Source organism: Rattus rattus, chromosome 1 (assembly GCF_011064425.1).
Source record: "Rattus rattus isolate New Zealand chromosome 1, Rrattus_CSIRO_v1, whole genome shotgun sequence".
Classification (NCBI taxonomy): Eukaryota; Metazoa; Chordata; class Mammalia; order Rodentia; family Muridae; genus Rattus; species Rattus rattus.
The window spans coordinates 24,045,377-24,063,724 of NC_046154.1; the positions used below are offsets into that span (position 1 = coordinate 24,045,377).

Sequence of the window (18,348 nt, forward strand, 5' to 3'; positions counted from 1 at the left end):
CCAGGCAAAGACACTGACACAAACAAACCTTTACCCATGGCGACCACGACAACTATCGACACCTCTTCACCAACCACAACCACGGCAACTATGGACACCTCTTCACCAACCACAACCACGGCAACTATGGACACCTCTTCACCAACCACAACCACGGCAACTATGGACACCTCTTCACCAACCACAACCACACTGAGGACAACTGTGCTTAGCACAGCCACATCTGAGACTCAGGAAAGGGACACTACAACTGTACCCCCGACCCCAGAGACAAGCCCCACAACGAGTAAGCCACTGGACACACACCATAGCACAGTCACACAGACACCTTCCCAGCCACTACAGACTGGCTCTGATGTCGGCGTGACTGAACTCACAACACTGTCACCACCAAGGTCTATCACCACTGAAATGAGATCATCAGAGTCCCCAAACCCAGGGGAGACAGACGTGACCATGACGACACCTTTGTTGACACCTTCAATGACACCTTCAATGGCATCAAGCACACCAAAGCACACCATCCTGTCATCTGGAACTGGGACACCCACTGTGTCTGAGAAGTTAACTCTAACTCCACCCTCATCAACACCAGACAAAGTCATTGACACAATCAAACCTTTACCCATGGCAACCACGGCAACTATCGACACCTCTTCACCAACCACAACCACACTGAGGACAACTGTGCTTAGCACAGCCACATCTGAGACTCAGGAAAGGGACACTACAGCTGTACCCCCGACCCCAGTGACAAGCCCCACAACGAGTAAGCCACTGGACACACACCATAGCACAGTCACACAGACACCTTCCCAGCCACTACGGACTGGCTCTGATGTCGGCGTGACTGAACTCACAACACTGTCACCACCAAGGTCTATCACCACTGAAATGAGATCATCAGAGTCCCCAAACCCAGGGGAGACAGACGTGACCATGACGACACCTTTGTTGACACCTTCAATGACACCTTCAATGGCATCAAGCACACCAAAGCACACCATCCTGTCATCTGGAACTGGGACACCCACTGTGTCTGAGAAGTTAACTCTAACTCCACCCTCATCAACACCAGACAAAGTCATTGACACAATCAAACCTTTACCCATGGCGACCACGGCAACTATCGACACCTCTTCACCAACCACAACCACACTGAGGACAACTGTGCTTAGCACAGCCACATCTGAGACTCAGGAAAGGGACACTACAACTGTATCTCCGACCCCAGTGACAAGCCCCACAACGAGTAAGCCACTGGACACACACCATAGCACAGTCACACAGACACCTTCCCAGACAGTGCAGATGAGCTCAAGCAACAGCCAATCATCTGACCATTCCACAGGCCTTGTTCCTAGCTCTTCAGAGACAACCAAATCCTCCACTGTGATTGGGACTGGAAAAGCACCCCCCAACTCTAGTCAGAGTGGTGGTCCAGGAGGTGGACCCTGTGCTTTGGATGAGGATCCAGACAGTACCGGAGGCTGTGCGTGCAAGGACAGCTACTATTCCCACTTGGGTAAGTGTGTACAAGCCGTTCCAGGAGGTTATCGTTGTCCGCTGCTGCTGCTGTTTCTCCTCCTCCTCCTCCTCCTTCTCCTCCTCCTCTTCCTCCTCCTCCTCCTCCTCCTCTTCTTCCTCCTCCTCCTCCTCTTCTTCCTCCTCCTCCTTCTCCTCCTTCTCTTCCTCCTCCTCTTCCTCATCCTCTTCTTCCTCCTTCTCCTCCTCCTCCTCCTCCTCCTCCTCCTCAAGCTTCTCTTTTATTTTAATTTTATGTGTATGGATATCATGGAGTGACATGAATAACTCATGTGAGCAAACCACACAGATGGCAGGAACTAGAAAGGTCATGGAAGTCTGAGAAGGCCCAGAGGAATCCTGTCCAAAGGTTGGTAAGGCATTAGCATGAAATGAATGATCACCACAAGCGATGTCTCATGAGACAGTAGGCAGCTGTGCAGATGAGACCATCTATCCTGCTCTAGCTCCCGGGACCTGAGCTGCTCTGTCCAGATACTGATGGGGGTTACAAGCATGTGTGGCGTGTCCAGTTTTGCACACGCCAAACACACACACACACACACACACACACACACAGAGAGAGAGAGAGAGAGAGAGAGAGAGAGAGAGAGAGAGAGAGAGAGAGAGGGGGTCTAGCTTCCTGCTTAGCATTGGAGAAGAACTCTGGAGACTGAAATTGGAGAGTAGCAGGAGCCACCTCTTTTTAAGCTATATTCCTAGCCCTTGAGACCCTGGTGGTAATCCTTTTTTTTTTTTTAAAGATTTATTTATTTTTAAATAAGCAAGTACACTGTAGCTGTCTTCAGACACACCAGAAGAGGGCATCAGATCCCATTACATGTGGTTATGAGCCAGCATGTGGTTGCTGGGATTTGAACTCAGGACCTCTGGAAGAGCAGTCAGAGCTCTTAACCACTGAGCCATCTCTCCAGCCCCCTGGTGGTAATTCTTGGAAGAGAGATTCTAAGGACTTGTGAGGGCCAAGAATCAGAATCCCAGAACTCAAAAGATGGTTCTTGGGATCCACGTGTGTGAAAATCTGTATTTAAATATATTTATTTTTCCTGGTGTTTCAAATTTCAAGTCAGGTTTCTCTGGGTAGTCCTGGCTATCCTAGAACTTGCTCTGTAGACCAGGCTGTCCTCAAATTCATAAAAATCTGCCTGTTTCTATCTCCTGAGTGCTAGGATTAAAGACATGCACTACTATGTCCAGATATGCTTAAATTTATTGGTGTGTTAGTATAGTGTGTGTGTGTATGTGTGTGTGTATTAGGGGCACACATGCCATGGTGTACATGCGAAGGTCAGAGGACCTTTGTGAGTCAGATCTCTTTCTACTTTATGTGGGCTCTAAGAATTGAACTCAGGTCTCCATGGTAAGCCTTTACCTACTCCTTCTCACGGCATCCTCCCGGATCCTCAGGAGACCCCACCTCTGGCTCTTGTTCCTCTGCAGAACTATCTAGAGAGATAGCGACCCTGCGCTGCAGGCCACAGGACATTGAGGTGTCGCTCAGGAGCTGCTTCCTGAAGACTCAACACTGGGTCCTGAAGCAAGATGCCTTCAAGAAATGTTTCAGTAGCAATACGACAGAAGAGGGTCATCGGGTCCAGGTCTTTCAGTTGGAGAAGAAGGAGGGAACTTGTGGACTCCACATCTTTGTAAGCTGACCGGGATTTAAGAGGCTGTGGGAGGGGCTTGGCCAGCTATGGGCGGGGCTGTGGCCGGCTATGGGCGGGGCTGGGAAAGGAGAGGTTGGGTAACTCGACTTTGGTGGACTCAAATCTTTGCCATCAGACCATCACTGACGAAGAAAAAGACCAAGTCTCCAGACTGGGAAATCCTTTCTTTGCACGTGCTGTGTTTGCTGAGTTGGAATATTGATTGGTTCCCGAACTGTCGGCCATGAAACACTGTAAAATAGTTAGCTACAAGCAGTTGTTTATTGATTTCCGGCCAAACGCCAAGTCTATCAAATCATTTTTAATGGTTCTAATCCTGAGAGGTTTTTCACTATAGACGAGTGATCAATGGCTCAGAGAACTTAAAAGACTTTCTCAAATTGCAGTTTGAACTTGAGGTAACTCTCCTGCCTCAGCCTCCTGAGTCCTGGGATTACATGGTTGCACCAGCATACAGAGATTAGTTTCATAAACAAAGCATAACTCACATAAATAATAAAATGCCCTCGAACAACAACAGTGCCCCTAAAACCTCGGTCTCATCGTCAGACCTCAGCTCACTCTCTTTCCTTCTTTTTTTTTTTTTTTTTTTTTTGCTTGTTTGTTTTTGTTTTTGTTTGTTGTTTTATTTTGTGTTTGTTTTATTTTGTGTTTTCGGTGTCAGAGACTCAATGTGTGCTACACAAATACTCTACAACCAAGATACATTCCCCAACCCTAGGAGCTGAAATTCTTTTCAAAGATTTATTTTGTTTTGAGACACTATCTCACTATTTAACCTTGGCTGGTATGGAACTCACTGTGTAGAGCAGGCTAGCCTGAAACTCACCAAGATCCATCTGCTTCCACCTCTCGGTGCTGGGATTAAATGTGTACCACACCCAGCCCAGATTTAGAATTCTTTTTTCTTTTTTGAGGGGGGTGGTCTTTCTATGTGGCCCTGGGTGTCCTGAAACTCTCTATGTAGATCAGTAGACCAGGCTGGCCTCTGCCTCCCAAGTGATGGAATTTAAGATATACCGTTACACCCAACTTGGAATTCCTTTTTTTTTTTTTTTAAAGATTTATTTATTTATTTGATGTATGTGAGTACACTGTAGCTGTCCTCAGACACACCAGAAGAGGGCATCGGATCCCATTACAGATGGTTGTGAGCCATCATGTGGTTGCTGGGAGTTGAACTCAGGACCTCTGGAAGAGCAGTCAGTGTTCTTAACCCCTGAGCCACCTCTCCAGCCCCCCAACTCGGAATTCTTAACAGCTCGGTGTCCCCCCCAAATAGATTCTAAAATGCAAATTTAGACCTATAATTCAAGAATTCAGGAAGCCGAGATTGGAGGATTGCACGACTCTGGACAGCCTGGGCTACAGAGCAAAATGCTCTCCCTGGAATGGAGAGGTGGCTCAGCAGTTAAGAGTTGATACTTCAGAGGGCCCCCCAAGTTCTCTCAGCACCAGCAGTTCACACTTGCTTCAAATCCAGATCCAGCCGATTTGAGGCCCTCCTCTGTCCTCTCTGGACACCCGCACTGTTGTGCACACACCCATAGAGAGATACACACAGGTACATGATTGCTAAGACAAGCATAGGGGAATGTCAGGGCAGGGAGGCAGGCAGGGGTGGTGGATGGGCGGGGGACACCCTCATAGAAGAAGGAGGAGAGGGGTGGGATAGGAGGTTTGTGGAAGGGAAACCGGGAAAGGGGATAACATTTGAAATGTAAATAAATAAAAAAAAATCCAACCAAAACAAAGGAATACACTATTTTTATGTCAGTGAGGAAAAACTAATCATATAAAAGTTCTCTCTCAAGACAGCCACCATCACCCCAAAATAACAATAAAACAAGCCAGATGTGGTGACACGTGCTAATAAGCTCGGCGCTTGGGAAGCAGAGGCAGGAGAGGGTTCAAGGCTATCTTTGGCTATATAGTTGGAGACTAATTTGGGCTACACGATGCCCTGTCTCAAAAACAAGGTAAGATCAAAATAAGCATTGGCATCTAAGAACCACGGGATAAGAACCCCCTTTGGCACTCTCGGTTCGATTCCCACTACCGTATAAATTGGGCACCGTGGCACAAACTGGTAACCGGCCCTGGGAGGTGGAACCCAGTGGAATCCTACGTGGGTCAATGGACTCAAGACCATCCTTAGCTACATAGTCACCAAGGCTAGCCTGAGCTACATGAGACTCCGTTTCAAGAAAAGAAACGTAGGCACCACGGCATGAAAGTGTTGGGCCCCAGAGCCGGAGTGACGTTGGGTTTAAGCTCCGCTGCTTGCTTTGTACTTCTCTAAACCTTTCTGAGCCTTCATTTACTCATTCATAAAATGGGGCTAATAACAAAGCTATGTTCAAGCTACAGGACCAGGCTCAAAGAGTTCAGCTATTAATTTTATTTTAATAAACATCTTGTTGTTGCCTATATTAAAAATAGGTAAGCTTTTATCCTGCGCTAGTGCGGGCACCGTAGGGCCATATGGCACTGTGGGAAACTTTTATCTCATTGGCTCTGGTTCCAGCTCGTCATTGCTCCACGCTGCCTACAAGTACTCTCAGACCCAGGCGGTCCGCAAGCCATTCCAGCGTGGGACCCCACGCTGGTCCCTAGATAGAGTTAGTTCTGGCACTGGAGGGCCATATGGAACTAACCATAATTTATCTCTGGTTAGTATCTCTCCTGGAGGCTCTCTGTTAACCGGGAGCTCTCTGGTTCCAGCTACCGCTAAAGTCGGGGCTCCAGAAGTCCAGCATGGGCTGCCTATCCCGCCTCCCTGCCATGGACTTTGCCCGCACTCCCAACAACGGCCCCCTGGTAGTTAAGGAATAGACTCCCAACTACCTGGTGAAATCAGGACTCAATAAACTAATTTATCAATCATATTTATATGTTAAATTCTCAATCCACAATACATCCACACATTAAACTCACAACCAAATGTCTTTTCTAGACCAACAGCAGCCATGCCCTGCACTCTTTGGACGTGTACCTTGAACAGGCTCTCCCTGGCTCCAACAGCACTGCCTTTAGAGTGTTTCACTTCAGCTGCGCCTATCCACTGGCCGTGAACGTCAGCAAACCTGTATCCTACCAGGAGGTCTCCATCCCGTGAGTATAATGCCCAGTCAGCTGTCTCTGTAGCTAGCCGTGGGACGCCCTGAGTTCTCATTGCTATCTCTAACGCAGGCCAGAGAGGCACATGTTCATCCGGCATATGTAAGCACCTCTCACACAGAGGGAGACTGCTTGTGAGAAGAAATGCAGTGCTGGTTGCCTATGTAAATCACCATGGAGTTAGAGAGCTGCCAAGGTCTTGGGGACCTATGATGTAGCACTTCATCTTTTTAGGTGGTCCATAGGAAGGTTAAAAGATTTAGCCCTGGGCTGGACAGATGGCTCAGCGGTTAAGAGCACTGTCTGCTCTTCCAGAGGTCCTGAGTTCAATTCCCAGCAACCACATGGTGGCTCACAACCATCTGTAATGGGATCTGATGCCCTCTTCTGGTGTATCTGAAGACAGCTACAGTGTACCTATATATAATAAATTAATAAATCTTTAAAAAAAAAAAAGATTTACCCCTGGGGTTGGGGATTTAGCTCAGTGGTAGAGCGCTTGCCTAGCAAGCACAAGGCCCTGGGTTCAGTCCCCAGCTCTGAAAAAAAGAAAAAGAAAAAAAAAAAAGATTTACCCTTCTCCTAACCTTCTTTTATTATGCTTGTGTGTGTGTGTGCTTGTGCATGTGCGTGTGAGAGAGGAGAGAGAGAGAGAGAGAGAGAGAGAGAGAGAGAGAGAGAGAGAGAGAGAGGCACAAGTCTGTTCTTGATTTCCTCAGGTCAAGCATGACAGCAGGAGCCTTTACCCACCAAGCCATCTTGCTGACCCATCTTTCTCTTTCTTTTTTTTCCTTTTAAGATTTATTTATTTTTATTTATATGAGTACACCGTAGCTGTCTTCAGACACACCAGAAGAGGACATCAGATCTCATTACAGATGGCTGTGAGCCACCATGTGGTTGCTGGGAACTGTACTCAGGACTTGCGGAAGGGCATTCAGTGTTCTTAACCACTGAGCCATCTCTCCAGTCCTTTCTTTCTCTTTCTTAGTACATGTTTGTGCTAAGGAAAATCTCTGGTATTCCTTAATCACTCTCCAACTTATTTATTTGCTTACTTATTTATTTATTTTTTCTTTTGAGATAGGGTCTCTTTACATAGCCTTGACAGTCCTGGAACTCACTATGTAGGCCAGGCTACCCTTGAACTGACAGAGGTCTGCCTGCCTCTGACTCCTGAGTGTTGGTATTAAAAGAGTGTGCTACATTTCATTTGTTTAATTTTAAATTCAATTATGAGATTTTATTCGTTTTTTTGAGACAGGGTTTCTCTACATAACGGCCTTGTCCTGGAACTTTCTTTGTAGACTAGGCTGGCCTTGAACTCACAGAGGTTGCCTGCCTCTACCTCCTGAACCCTGGGATCACTGCCGCTTGGCATCCTGGGTTGTTTTTTTTTTTTTTTTTCCTTTTCTATTTTTTGGAGCTGGGGACAGAACCCAAGGCCTTGTGCTTGCTAGGCAAGCGCTCTACCACTGAGCTAAACCCCCAGCCCTCTGGGGTTTTTTAACATGGGTTACGGGGCTTGATCTCGAGTCCTCCTGCTGTGCAGTAACATATGCTGTCCTGGTCCTGTGTTTGCAACTCAGTGACCTCGAGAGTAAGTCAGAAGGTGAAGACGCGTCCTTCTTCTCTGGGAGGTTTCATGGTGCTCATTCTCGTTCCTCTCTGGATACAGCTCCATCCATGTTCCAAATACCGGGGAGACTGTCATCATCCTGAACATCTTCACGGACTCTGAACTCTCCGCTCCCCTCAAGAACAGTACGGCTGCTGTCGGCATGCCTCTCTACGTGGTTCTCACGTCCACCAACACTGACCCTGACCGGTTTGCCCTGGTGGTTAACGAGATCTTTGCAAGTACCAACTTCTCCAACACAGAGGCTAAGGCCACCTATCACTTTGTGAAGGAGAGGTAAAGTCCGTCAGGCTTGGGCTGTGATTTACTCGGTTTCTTTTGTACTCTAGCCTCCTTTCTGTAGTCCAGGAGTGAAAGGAACTTTTTTTTTCTTTTTTTTTTTGGAACTGGGGACCGAACCCAGGGCCTTGCGCTTGCTAGGCAAGCCCTCTACCACTGAGCCAAATCCCCAACCCCTAAAAGGAACTTTTATTCTCCCGGCATAATTGTTGTCTTGGGGCTTACTGCTGAATAAGCTCACCCTTTCTAGTTCTTTGCGATTCCTCTACACCCTGGCAAACAAACACGGGAAGCAAGGCAAGGGCCGGTGAGTATCTGCTGAGTGAACCCTTTCAGCTTCACTTTACAGATGAGGAAACTGAGGCTCAGGGAGAGTGAAACCTGCTCAAGATCTCACAGCCAAGAGGCGACATTCATTTCTTCTATTCTTCTCCCCTTCCCCAAACAGTTACCGAGGACCTAGAGGGATGAGTTAAAAAATAATGCCAACATTTCAGCGTGCTACCTGCTGTCGTACATGAAGTACATTAGGCGCAGTAGCAAACAGCGAAGAACATCATAGCATCTGTCCCGCGCCAGGCACAGTTTGAGCCACTTCACACACATCAGTTAATTTAAATCTCACACACGACGGTGTAGTTCTATTTTGATTCCCATCTTACTCAAGCAGAAAGCAAGGCTTAGCTCAGGTGTTGGTGGGCGGATCGCTTTGCTAAGGGTTGAGCATGCTAAGACAAGAGCTGGGTCTCTTAGCCAGCTGTGGTAGCCTAGGCCCCAGATCCAAGCACTTCGAAGGCTGAGGCAGGGGAATTATTATTATTATTATTATTATTATTATTATTATTATTATTATTATTTTGGTTCTTTTTTTCGGAGCTCGGGACCAAACCCAGGGCCTTGCGCTTTCTAGGCAAGCGCTCTACCACTGAGCTAAATCCCCAACCCCGAGGCAGGGCAATTATAGTACCAGGCTAGCCAAGTAAGGCAGCAAGACCCTATTTTAAAAAATAATAATTATTGGGGGCTGGAGAGATGGCTCAGAGGTTGAGAGCACTTCCAGCGGTCCTGAGTTCAATTCCCAGCAGCCACATGACTCACAACCATCTGTAATCTCTTCTGGCCTGAAGGCATATATGCAGCCAGGACACCACATACATAATAAATCAATAAATCTTAACAACAACAACAACAATAATAAATAATCTGGACATGGTGATGCATGCCTGTAACCCAAGTTCTCAGACAGAATAGGGGCTTAAAGGCTAGCTTCAGCTACGTAGTGAATTCCAGACCAGCCTGGTTTGCATGAGATCGTGACTCTCAAAATTGGCAAGAGAATGAATATCTCCTTTTTGTACCACATTTTATTCATGTTGGCAATAGTCTCCATAGCGAATAGTGAATTACCCATCCACTTACAGATCACAAAAGAACCCCACGAAGGATCATTTCCCCCCACTGTGCAGATGAGAGAGCAGCAGGCTCAGTCTGGTGAAGGGGTGCTCACACTGCTGAATTTGTCCTAGTGTGCAGTTAGCGTCTCCTGTATTCCAAAGGCTCTGGGGTTCCTACCTAGGGCCAGCAGCCTGCACAAATAGCTCTCTGGCCCAACCTTGAAGACCTACCTAACATCTCCAAACCTCAGTTTCCTCCTTGTTTAAAAACAAAAGAGCGGGGCAGGGGTCTGGAGAGATGGCTTAGCAGTTAAAAGCACTTGCTGCTCTCCCACAGGACTTGGTTTAGGTCCCCAGCACTCACATGGTTGCCCACAATCATCTGAAACTTCTGTTCCAGGTCTTGGGACAGCCTCTTCTGACCTCTGGGGACACTGAATTCCTGTGGTACACACACTACAGGCAAACACTGACAGACAAAATAAAAGAAAATAAACCCTGAAAAATGGAAAGCAGTCAAAAGCATGGTCTTCCTCAGAGTATTGATGTAGGGAATGAAACTAAATAAGCCATGTAAAGTTAGTTCTCAGGCAGAGAACCAGTACCCATTTTTACACAGGGACAAGTTAAAGTGGCAGAAATCAAACTGTGTCCAAACCATGGGACCCAAACCTGGGTCCCAAAGATGGATGCATGGTGTTCTTCTTGCAGCTGCCCAGTCCGGGGCCGGATGCTCCGGGATTTGAGCAATGGGGTCTCCATGTTTGTGACACTGGCCTTCACTCTCTCACGATTCTTGAATAGTGACATGCTTTACCTACACGCCCGAGTGACCCTCTGTGACAAGCAAGTGGGACAACCATGCCAACCGGTAAGCAGTGCGGCTGGGACTGAACCAAGGGCAGTTATGGGATTGTGTGGTGGTTTCATTTTCTAGGGACCAGATTTGTAGGGAGAGTTAAGGGCTGGCATCTGAAGACCTACATCTTTTTTTTTTTTTTTAAGATTTATTTATTTTTATTTATATGAGTACACTGTCACTATCCTCAGACACACCAGAAGAGGGCATCAGATCCCATTACAGATGGTTGTGAGCCACCACGTGGTTGCTGGGAATTGAACTCAGGACCCCTGGAAGAGCCGTCAGTGCTCTTAACCGCTGAGCCATCTCTCCAGCCCAAAGAGAATGAGTGAACTTATTTGGGTCATGGGGTGGCAGAGCATGAGTCTTTGAAGTCCTGTGGAAAAGTCCCCAAAGTTGTCTTGTCACTCACAGGCTTGTAGTGGAAAGAATCCTCTGAGGAGAAAGTCACCCTGGGATGCTCGAGCCGGGACCCAGATGGAGCCTAGCAGCGGCAAGTGGATCGTGTTTGGACCTCTTCGAATAAGTGGTACATGGATAAACCAGAAGGGCATCCAATACCCTGGAACCGGAGTCACAGATGGTTGTGAGCCACCATGTGGTTGCTGGGATTTGAACTCAGGATGTCTGAAAGAGCATTCAGTGCTCTTTTTTTTTTTTTTTTTTTTTTAATTTTTTTTTTTTTTTTTTTTTGGTTCTTTTTTTTTTTTTCGGAGCTGGGGACCGAACCCAGGGCCTTGTGCTTTCTAGGCAAGTGCTCTACCACTGAGCTAAATCCCCAACCCCCTGCATTCAGTGCTCTTAACCACTGAGCCATCTCTCCAGTCCCTCTAGACTTTCCATCTCCTTTCCTGTCACATCAACTCAGCCTTCTCAAGTTGTCTTCCATGCCAAGCTCAATTTGATCATTTTTCTTGTCCTGGAACCCTCTTTTGTCTTTCTCTATTGTTAGAGTACTTTAACCCTCACTGGGAAATTCCACACCTTTAGTAAATCAACCCAGACGTGTCTTCTCACACTTCTGAGTCCCAGTTTTCAAAACAACAAACAAACAAACAAACAAAGCGGCCTCCCTTGTGCCACATCGGTGGGTTGGAGGGTGAGTGTTCTGGCCATGTCCTATGTGAGGGGCGCTTTGAACTCAGTCTCTGTTTCTGTGTGGTTACAGAGTCCAGAGCCTCCGGCAGCAGGAACTCAGCAGGTTGGTATAAAGGGATTGCTTTAGGGGAAAAAGGTCGAATGTCACATGGGTTCTCTAAGAGTTCACAGGGGGTCTAGGCTGGTGCTGACCTTGGATACTGTTTCTGCTCTGAGGTATGTGACCCCGATGTCCATTAACCTCCTGAGTCTCAGTTGGAGGGTATGTGGCAGAGTTAACGTGAGGCTGTTGCCTTATCTTGCCTCAAACTCTGATACTACCCAGAAATGACTCAGAGTGAGTGGTTGAAGGTTTAAAAGGCAACGGGCACAGTGTAGCATTCTGGAGCCCGGAAGTTTAGAATCAGCCTGTGCAAGATAGTGAGACCCTACTTGACATAAAAGCCAGGCAGAGAGGTTTATCCTATAATCCTAGCACTTAGGAGATACAGGCAGGAGAATCAAGTGGTCAAAGCTATCCTTGGCTACAGAGCAAATGTGAGACCAGCCTGGACTATGTGTCTTAAGGCAAAAGAAGAAACGAAACAAACACAACAAAACACAATAACACTCCAAACTGAGGTTGCTTAGTGGGGAGAGGGGCTTGCTGCTAAGTTTGATATGAGTTTATCCCCGGGAATCATGTTTAGTAGGAGAGAATCAGGAAAAGATGTCCTCTGACTTCCACATGTACTCCATGACTTGCAATCAATCAATCAATCAATCAGTCAGTCAGTCAATCAATCAATCATTCAATCAATCAATGTAATAAAATTTAAAACTCTCCTTAAAGCTCCTCAAATCCCACTTTTAAATATTTATTTTATTTACATTATGTGTACATGTGTGTGTGTATACTGTGTGCACATGAGTGCTAGCACCCAGGGATGCCAGAGGTGTCAGATCACCCTGGAACTGATCTGTCCTATGTGGGTGCTGGAAACCAAGCAGAAGTCCTCTGTAAGAGCAGCCAGTGTTCTTAACTACTGAGCCACCTCTCCAGCCCTTTTAATACTATTTTGCAACCATTTCTTTCTTTCTTCCAGGAGCCTGGATAGCCATCTTTCTCCTGATCGTGATTGGCTGGATACTGGAATAAAATCTGACCCAGCCTCCGGAGGCCAACCCTAGAGATTAGTGTGTAGTTTACTTGCAGAGACAAGGGTGGAGAGGGGGAAGAGTTAGCCAAGGCAGGTAGCGTGGCCTCTGTTAGGTACCCGAGAAGCTGCGCATGGGCCAGCGTGTAGCTCGATGCTGTGAGGAACGTGGCTGCTGCACAACGGCCTGTTGCTTACTCGTCAAACCTTCTTCAACGGGGACTCCTGGGGGAGGGGTGTGATTACACTGCTCAATACGATGGGGGAAGAGTAGCGAACTTGTGTTCAGTAAACACGAGAAATTCTACCTTTTCTGATTCCTGTCTGTATAATCTGAGCAGAATGATTCAGTGTTCCAGGTCAATGGGGTGAATGATTGGAGGTGGTACAGGGAGAGAGAGAGAGAGAGAGAGAGAGAGAGAGAGAGAGAGAGAGAGAGGTGTGTGTGCACGCGTGCATACCTGTGTGAAAATCACTTTATTCTCTATGGGGCTTCATCTCCACACATGTAGAGTGCAAGTGTTTGACCAGAGACCTCTGCTTCACTGTGGGAATCATTCCCTTGGTCAGCTGACTCCACTTTCTCTTCCTTCCTTCCTTCCTTCCTCCCTCCCCCCCCCCTCTCCTGTAAAATGATCAAAACTGTTCAGTTCCAGAATGAGAGTTAAACGCACTTATATAATGTTGCCCAAGCCTTTTCGTCCTATCCCTTGGTTACTCCAGGCCTCCTCAGCCCCCCTTTCATAGTCGAGGGTAGCTATAGCAACAGTCGTTTTGCTACCATCCCAAACCAGAATCTATTACATCCCTGGGACTGTGTTACACCCTGGGGATTCAACAGCTCACAAGGGAATCTTAGCATCCCAGTGGCCAGAAGACTGAGGCTGGAGGATTATCCTGAGTCTGAGGCCAGCCTGGGTTGTACGTCAGGACCCTGCCTCAAACAAACAAACAAACAAACAAACAAACAAAAACAAAATCCCACAAAAAGGTTCGACTCAGCAGTAGAGCCTTTGCACAGCATATACAATACCTTGAGCTTGATTCTCAAAACCACAGTAAACAAACTCAAACAACCCCCAGACATACGCCAAGAAAAAGCAATTGGAAAACGGAAGCTAGATCCAGTGGTGCATGTCTGACATCACCACTCGGGAGAGCTGGAGTCAGGAAGGTCAGGAGTTCAAAGTCATCCTGAGTTTGCTCAGCTACGTAGTGAATTTGACAGCCTGAGCTTCACGGAACCTTGTCCAAAACAAATGGCAAACTCAAGGAGTACTGAAGACTGATTAAAAAACAAACAAACCGGGTTGGGGATTTAGCTCAGTGGTTAGAGCGCTTGCTTAGGAAGCGCAAGGCCCTGGGTTCGGTCCCCAGCTCCGAAAAAAAACAAACAAACAAACAAACAAACAAACCCAAACCAAAACAACAACAAAAAAGTTGTCAGCTAAATCTAGCTTGGGGAGCCAACAAGTTTATTGGGGTTACCGATAGGAGCATAGGGGAAGGTTTATTTCCAGGAGCTTAGTTGACTCAAAGGTGGATGCATCAGCAAGAGGCCCTCCCTGCTATGGGGGAAGCCACAAAGGCTACATCCCTGGAGCAGCCTGCCCAAAAGGTAGCTGTACCAAAACCTCTTCCCCAGTGGCCATTGCTTATACAACCTTGGGAGAGCTCTGTGAGTGTTGGAAGTTTTGTCAGCACCCTGAACCTTGGAATTTTTCGTAGCTTTCTTAGGAGCCTTCCGCTTCCCTCCAGGATAGAGTGTTTCAGTTGGAGGCAGTAGCTATGCAACAGTAAAAAGCAGAATAAAAATTCCATTTATGGACCTGGGTATGATGGTGCAGACCTTTAATCCCAGCACTTGGGAAGCACAGACATGCAGAGCACTACGACTTGGGGACCAGGCTGGTTCACATCGTGAGTTCCGAGACCTCGTCTCAAAAACTATATGAAAAGAGACGGGTGGGTGGCTGGAGAGAGATTTAACTAAGTTCTTTCTGAAACCGGGTTTCATTTATGGATCAGGCTGTCCTTGAATTTACGACCCTGCATTCCACTCTTCTGATTCTATTTGGTTAAATGGGAAAGTTATGTTTAACCAAGTCTAACATTTAATAAAAATTATATGTTTCTAGATAGCATCTCCTGATGTAGCCCTGGCTGTGCTGGGATTTGCTATATTGACAAAGCTCTCCTCAAATGTATAGAGACCCACTTGTCTCTGACTCAAGAGTGCTGGGATTAAAGATATGAGTCACCATGCTTAGCTGGGAATGAGTGTTTCGCCTGTATGTATGTAAACAGTACTACTTGTATGTTTGGTACCCACAGAGGCCAAACCCAGGGTGCTATGTCCCTTGGAACTGGAGTTGTTGAACAGGTTGAGAGCTATTATGTAGGTGCCTGGAATCAAACCCCAGTCCTCTGTAAGAGCAGCAAGTGCTCTTAACTACTGAGCCATCTCTCCAACCCCAAATCTAGTCTTTTCGCTTTTAATCATGCTTGTTGGTAAACTTTCATTGATATATTATTTTATTACATATGCAGCAAGTCTTTTTAACATAATAAAGTAAGACAGGGGGCGGCAGCACATGCCTTTAATCCCAGCACTCGAGAGGTAGAGACAAGCAGATTTCTGTGTGTTTAAGGCCCACCTGGTGTACAGAGTGAGTTCCAAGACAGCCAGGTCTACCAAAAATAAAGAAATAAAGAATAATAAATTAACCACAGCATTTAAGTGGTAGGGACAGGAAGATCAAAAGCTCAAGGTTTGCAAGAATTACAAAGTGAGTTTGAAGCTAACTTTGTTTACATGAAATTCTGAGTAGACAAACAATACTAAAGTAACTGAAGATTTATGCATACTTAAAAATTATGGGGGGCGGGGGCTGGAGAGATGGCTCAGTGGTTAAGAGCACTGACTGCTCTTCCAGAGGTCCTGAGTTCAATTCCCAGCAACCACATGGTGGCTCACAACCATGAAGGATCCAAAGCCTTTTTCTAGTTTGCAGGTGTACATGTAGATAGAGCAGCATGCACAAGCACGAACACATGCACACACACACACACACACACACACACACACACACACACACACACACGGAAAAAATGCACAAGAACCAATTCAAGAGGCCAAGTCAGTAGTATCAGGAGTCTGATGGGAGCCTGAGGGTGCATAGCAAGACCCCATTGAAGAGGACTGTAGAAATACACCTTCTTTTGAGACAGGATCTCATTGTATGCCCCAGGCTAGCATCAAACTCCTGGCCCTACAGGTTCAGCTTGCTGAGTTGTGATTACAGGTATAGTACATTGCCCCAGCTCATGGTTTGGTTGGCTGGTTTTTGTTTTTGTTGCCATTTATAGATTTAAATCCTAACAAGTCCACAATTTCAAGTTTCCTTCCTCCCCAGGACCGACACTTCTTAGCCCACATTCTGTCTTTGTTCCCTCCTTCCCTACAAAAGAAACAGAAGCCACCAACTGGGAAAACTCACCTTCTTTCCATTAGTTCATCAATTCATTTTTTAGACGTCCAAGACTTTATTAATTCGTTTTAATAAAGCCTCCTTGATCCTAATTTCGGTGAATTTTCTCTAAATTCATCTGTCATTCCCAGGGTCAACATCCAACAACTTGTTATTCCTAAGTGCTTTAAATTGTATTTTTATCACTTATTTGGATTTAATTGTATTTTTCATTTATTCTGGCCTCCAAGGCCAGGAGAGACATGGTTTTGAGTGGCCAGACGTGGATGCTGGGAACCGAACATAGATCCCTTCAAAGAGCAGCAGCAATAGCTTTTAACCGCCGAGCCAGCTCTCCAGCCGCCCATCATTAGCTCTCTTTTTTTTTTTTTTTTTTTTTTCTTTTCTTTTCTTTTCTTTTTTTCGGAGCTGGGGACCGAACCCAGGGCCTTGCGGCTTGCTAGGCAAGTGCTCTACCACTGAGCTAAATCCCCAACCCCCCATCATTACCTCTTAATTCTAATAGTGACCCTGAGTTGGCAGTGACCCTGGCAGGTCACATGCATAATGTGACTTCCTGGTTCCGGAGGGAGGGGGGCCGAGGTAGGTTGGGCGGGATTCCCTAAAGCCTAGCTAAAGCCCCGCAAGCCTCCCTAAGCCTCGTGGACACAGCGCCACCGAGTGGCGGAACCCGGTATGGTGCGAAGAGACTGATCTAAGTAGCCTCTGTGTCATGCGCAGAGCGACGCACTGGTCCAGCGCCTCCAGCGCAGAGATCCACCCGCCCACAGCCCTGGACACGGTGAAAGGGCGGGACACGAGAGCAGCCTGGGTCTCCATTGGTCAATTGTAGGGCAAAAAGAGGCGGAGCATCCACGCGCCTCGACTTTCTATTGGCTAGGGGCAAGCAGAAAGAGGCGGAGCCGGGCGGCGCGCGCTCCGGGGCGTGCGACTTGACGGGCGTGGAACGGCCGTTAGACGACCTGAGGAGCGGATTCGCCGCTCGTGCGGACGTGGTGGCCGCCTTCAGTATCCCAGAGTGAGGGGGTTCGCCGCTCGCTCTCAGGCCCGAGTAAGTTCTTTTTGGGGGCTCCCGCCGAAGCGGCGACCCCTGTCCCTCTTTTCGTAAGCCCGGGAAAACCTTGGAAAGTCGGGACCTAGCTTCTTGGGGTTTTGTGGGGGGGGGAACCCCGTGGAGAGCGAAGCGCATGCGCAGATGGACCGAGCCGTAATTCCACCCCAATCTCTTCTCCGGCTGAGTTTCCTGGCTTAGGATCCTCACACGCCCCCTCGCGTCTCTGTCCCTCCTCCCGGCACCTTGCGTTTCCCCTTTTCATTAACTGCACGGCAGTTTCCGTACTTGTGTGCCAGACGCCCCCTGCTCTCTTAAGAGTCCACGGCCCGCGGGAAGAGCCGGATTCGGCGAGTGGAGACCTTTCACAAACGGCCGGGAACTGAAGGCGCCGTTGTGGTGGGGTCAGCGAGCTATCCCCGCGGAGGTGGTGTCTGAGCTGAGGGGTAGTTGAGGGGCAGAGGACACCTGGGGATGGCCTAGACCTGTCCTAGGGCTTTGCTACTGCATCTGGCACGAAGAAGCTAGCGATGCTACTCGACGCCTGTACGTGACTGCCCCCCAACTCCCACTCGCAATTAGCTGAAGCTAAGGTCAACGGTGGTCAAGTTGAGGAATTTTGGTCTGAGGCTTGGGATGGAACAAAACTTTAGATTGTGTAGCAGAGAGTTAGAACATTTGACTTCAGTAGATTAGAAAGGTCAAACCGTGTCTGCTTTGTTATGTTGTTGAGCATTAAATAAGCCCTTAGCCCAAGCGAAGCAGACTCCACTACTTAGTTCTCTGCCCTCCCTCCCTTTTCTTTCTGTTTTTAGATCTTGCTATGTAGTCCAGGCTGGCCTGGAATTTCCTGTATAGCCCAGGCTGGCCTTTTACTGTTGTTTCGGATCTTGAGACAAGGTCTCACTATGTAGTCTTTGCTGACCTGGCACTCACTATGTAGACCAGGGTGGCATTGAACTCCCAGAGATCCTCTTGCCTTCAGTCTCCCTTGCTGGGATTAAAAATGTGCATCACCATATCAGGCCCAGGCTGTCTTGAATTCATGGGTTTTTTGTTTTGTTTT

At 47.4% G+C, this 18,348-nt stretch overlaps 2 protein-coding genes across 2 annotated transcripts in view; both read left to right on the forward strand.

Moving 5' to 3' along the window:
• The first annotated feature begins 456 nt into the window (after positions 1 to 456).
• Positions 457 to 12,742, forward strand: LOC116890289 (mucin-2-like). Its single transcript, XM_032891000.1, has 8 exons — positions 457 to 1,525; positions 2,986 to 3,191; positions 6,169 to 6,326; positions 8,011 to 8,247; positions 10,356 to 10,515; positions 10,921 to 11,035; positions 11,675 to 11,707; positions 12,690 to 12,742. The coding sequence occupies exons 1-8, from the start codon at positions 457 to 459 to the stop codon at positions 12,740 to 12,742; spliced, it is 2,031 nt and encodes a 676-aa protein (XP_032746891.1).
• A 4,422-nt stretch (positions 12,743 to 17,164) lies between these two features.
• Positions 17,165 to 18,348, forward strand: part of Cep85 (centrosomal protein 85) — a 48,270-nt gene continuing 47,086 nt past the window's right edge. The window contains exon 1 of the mRNA XM_032896498.1: positions 17,165 to 17,282. The gene's annotated coding sequence lies outside the window, so the exon portion shown is untranslated. The remainder of the gene's footprint in view (positions 17,283 to 18,348) is intronic.